The 3,839-nt window shown below is 63.6% G+C and overlaps 1 protein-coding gene across 1 annotated transcript; it reads left to right on the top strand.

Annotated features, from left to right (window-relative positions):
• Positions 1-415: 415 nt before the first annotated feature.
• LOC123159330 (probable galactinol--sucrose galactosyltransferase 6) lies at positions 416-3,573 on the top strand. Its single transcript, XM_044577156.1, has 5 exons — positions 416-683; positions 800-1,069; positions 1,193-2,323; positions 2,410-3,073; positions 3,167-3,573. The coding sequence occupies exons 1-5, from the start codon at positions 517-519 to the stop codon at positions 3,470-3,472; spliced, it is 2,538 nt and encodes an 845-aa protein (XP_044433091.1). The 5' UTR covers positions 416-516; the 3' UTR covers positions 3,473-3,573.
• The last annotated feature ends 266 nt before the right edge of the window (positions 3,574-3,839 follow it).

The following is a 3,839-nucleotide window of genomic DNA, read 5'->3' as shown; positions in this document are numbered from 1 at the left end:
ACGAGAGAGCCGCCACCATCGAAGTCACGACGATAGCAGGATCACCCGCCACCCATCCTATCGCTACGAGGTCTCATTCGTTTCTTTGGGAGGATTTCTACGTGATTTTCACTCATGTTTTTTTCCCAATGGGTAGCATTCGTCTCACAGTAATAGAGATATTAGTTTTTGTAAAATAGCACATATTGCTTTTCCTAGTTCTCTATTTTTTTTGAACACCATAGTTCTCTAATTTGAAACTTCTGTGAACCGAACGAGTCATGCCCTCGTGGTTCCTTCCTCGTGTGGCGAGGAGGGGAGTCGGGCCCGTACACGCCATGCCAACCAAGCAGAAAAAAGCTGGACGGATTAGCACCAGCGACAAAGCGCGCCACCAAACAACCAACGACGCACACTGTCAGCAGCCCACTTCCCCGTCTTCCACACCCAATCCCATCCCATCTCGTCCCCATCCGATCCGGCGGACCGCAACAGATTTAACAGCCAGCCGCCAATGCCCCCCGGCTCCCACCCGTGATGGCGCGCGCAGCACTCATCTCCAGCACCGGGGCCGCCGCATCCTCCTCATCCCCCTCTCCTCGCGCGCGTATATATACCCGCGCGCCCTCTTCCTCTTCCCGCCCACCGCTCCTCGCCTCTCCGCCCCTCCGCCTCCTCCCCGATCCCCAATCCAGTCCTCGTCGGTGCGTGCATTCTTCGGTCCTCCCTTTCTTGTTCTTGTTCTTGTTCTTTTTCTTGTTTTCCCGGTCGTCGGTGTTGCGTTCGCCTTGTTAACCAACCTTGTTGGTCTGTGCTGTAGGTGTTCGATTAAGACTCTTGCGGCGGTCAAGGGGGCGTCGTTGTCCGGCCGGCGGAGCGCGAGGGAGGAGAAAGAAGAGATGACGATCGAGTCGTCCGTGAGGCTCGCCGGCGGGGAGCTGTCGGTTGGCGGGCGGACGGTGCTGTCCGGCGTGCCGGACGCGGTGTCGGCGTCGCCCGCGGCGGCCCGGGGCCCCGTTGACGGCGTCTTCCTCGGCGCCGACCTCGCCGGCCCGGCCTCCCGCCACGTCGTCTCCCTCGGCGCCATGAGGTGCGTCCGCTCCCCCGCCCGCCTGACGCGATCTCGGAGGACGCGACGCGGTTCTGTGTGCCTGTTCGGTAAAGTCTCGATCGGCATTGATCTGATTCGGTTTTCGGTTGGTGTGTGCCGCAGGGGCGTGCGGTTCATGGCGTGCTTCCGGTTCAAGATGTGGTGGATGGCGCAGAGGATGGGCGACAAGGGCGGCGACGTCCCGCACGAGACGCAGTTCCTGCTGGTCGAGTCGAGGGCCCCCGGCACCGGCGGGGAGGAGGAAGAGACGTCGTACGTCGTGTTCCTCCCGCTCGTGGAGGGCGCGTTCCGGGCCAGCCTCCAGGGCGGCGGCGCGGGCGGCGACGAGCTCCAGCTCTGCGTCGAGAGCGGCGACGCCGGCACGCTCGCCAGTTCCTTCGACCGCGCGCTCTTCGTGGGCGCCGCGGACTCCGACCCTTTCGCCGCCATCGCCGGCGCCGTCGCGGCCGTCAGGTCCTGCCTCGGGACCTTCCGCCCGCGCGCCGAGAAGAAGCTCCCCGCGATCGTTGACTACTTCGGGTGGTGCACGTGGGACGCCTTCTACCAGGACGTCACCCAGGAGGGCGTCGAGGCCGGGCTCCAGAGCCTCGCCGCCGGCGGAGCGCCGCCCAAGTTCGTCATCATCGACGACGGCTGGCAGTCGGTCGGCACCGACAAACAGAGCCCCGACGTGGACTCTGTGGGCGAGGCCGGCAAGTCGCCGCCCCTTCCCCGGCTCACCGGCATCAAGGAGAACAGCAAGTTCCAGAGCGGCGACGACCCGGCCACCGCCACGGGCATCGAGACGCTGGTGCGCGCGGCGAAGGAGAAGTACGGGCTCAAGTACGTGTACGTCTGGCACGCCATCACCGGCTACTGGGGCGGCGTGCGGCCGGGCGTCGCCGGGATGGAGGCCTACCGCTCCACCATGCAGTTCCCCAAGATCTCGCCGGGCGTGGCGGAGAACGAGCCCAACATGAAGACCGACGTGCTCACCCTGCAGGGGCTCGGCCTCGTGCACCCGCAGGCCGTGCACCGCTTCTACGACGAGCTCCACGCGTACCTCGCCGCCGCCGGCGTCGACGGCGTCAAGGTGGACGTGCAGTGCGTCCTCGAGACGCTCGGCGCCGGCCACGGCGGCCGCGTGCAGCTCACCAAGGAGTACCACCGCGCGCTCGACGCCTCCGTCGCCAAGAACTTCCCGGACAACGGCATCATCGCCTGCATGAGCCACAACACCGACGCCCTCTACTGGTAAGACAGAACTCAATCCCTCCATTGACGACATCCAAATCTTCTCAGAGAAATTTCATCGTCATCTCTGCTGAATCTACGTGCAGCTCGAAGCAGACGGCGGTGGTGAGAGCGTCAGACGATTTCTTCCCGAGGGAGGCGGTGTCGCACACGATCCACATCGCGGCGGTGGCCTACAACAGCGTGTTCCTCGGCGAGTTCATGCTCCCGGACTGGGACATGTTCCACTCCCTGCACCCCGCCGGCGACTACCACGGCTCGGCGCGCGCCATCAGCGGCGGGCCCGTGTACGTCAGCGACGCGCCGGGGAAGCACGACTTCGAGCTGCTGAGGAAGATGGTGCTGCCGGACGGCACCGTGCTGCGCGCGCGGCTGCCGGGCCGGCCGACCAAGGACTGCCTGTTCGCGGACCCGGCGCGCGACGGCGCCACCCTGCTCAAGATCTGGAACATGAACAGGTTCACGGGCGTGCTCGGCGTGTACAACTGCCAGGGCGCGGCGTGGAGCTCCGCGGAGAAGAAGAACGTCTTCCACCAGGAGGCCGGCGCCGGCGCGCTGACCTGCGGCGTCAGGAGCCGCGACGTCCACCTCATCGCCGAGGCGGCGACGGACGGCGGCGACGGGTGGGGCGGCGACTGCGCCGTGTACCGCCACGGCGCCGGCGACCTCGTGGTGCTCCCCGACGGCGCGGGGCTGCCCGTGTCCCTCAAGGTCCTTGAGCACGACGTCCTCACCGTGTCGCCGATCAAGGTCAGCACCACCTGGTCCAATCTGATCGATATTTGTGGGCGGTACAATTCGCTTCTGTACCTGAACTGATCAAATGATCTTCGTGAACTGCAGGATTTGGCGGCCGGGTTGAGGTTCGCGCCGGTGGGCCTCGTGGACATGTTCAACGGCGGCGCGGCGGTGGAAGGCTTGACCTACAGCCTCCTTGCCGACGGCGACGAGGCGGTCGGGCTGGTGAGCATGGAAGTGCGAGGGCGCGGGAGGTTGGGCGCCTACTCGTCGGTCCGGCCGAGGAGTTGCACGCTGGGCTCAGCCCCGGCGGAGTTCTCTTACGACGCCTCCTCCGGCATGGTGATCCTCGAGCTCGAGTCCATGCCATTGCCCAAGGAAAGGGTTCACAAGATCGCCATTGAGCTGTAGGATTTTTAGGACCCCCTGCTCTGCGATCCGTCGATAGTGTATGTTTTCGTGATTATTATTGAATTGAAGGAATGGAGTAATATATGGTCACATTGATCATCCGAGTTAACCAATCTGCCGCTGCTATTTGCCCGAACTCTGAACTGAGCAAGCGGCCTCCACTAGTGTGGGTCCCACCTCCTCCTTATTTCCAATCAAGGTTTCGCACCTCAGTCCGTAACTTCAATCAGTAAGAATCCATCTGTAAGTGTAGCATTTCTCGGGTACCTGCCTACCTGGTTCTATGACGAACCTTTCAATCCGGACACCTACCTGCCGGCAATGGGACACGCACAGATTTCTCCTCTGTTTGTGTGGCGCTTTGGCA

This window comes from Triticum aestivum, chromosome 7B, assembly GCF_018294505.1.
Source record: "Triticum aestivum cultivar Chinese Spring chromosome 7B, IWGSC CS RefSeq v2.1, whole genome shotgun sequence".
Lineage (NCBI taxonomy): Eukaryota > Viridiplantae > Streptophyta > Magnoliopsida > Poales > Poaceae > Triticum > Triticum aestivum.
The sequence above is the reverse complement of the archived record's forward strand: the minus strand, read 5'-3'. Positions and strand labels throughout refer to the sequence as shown.

Bases quoted from the DNA above. Each gene is read 5' to 3' on its own strand.
- LOC123159330 (XM_044577156.1), top strand. From the start codon at position 517: ATGGCGCGCGCAGCACTCATCTCCAGCACCGGGGCCGCCGCATCCTCC. The intron at 1,070-1,192 runs GTGCGTCCGCTC...TGTGTGCCGCAG, and splicing joins GTCTCCCTCGGCGCCATGAG to GGGCGTGCGGTTCATGGCGT. The intron at 2,324-2,409 runs GTAAGACAGAAC...ATCTACGTGCAG, and splicing joins AACACCGACGCCCTCTACTG to CTCGAAGCAGACGGCGGTGG.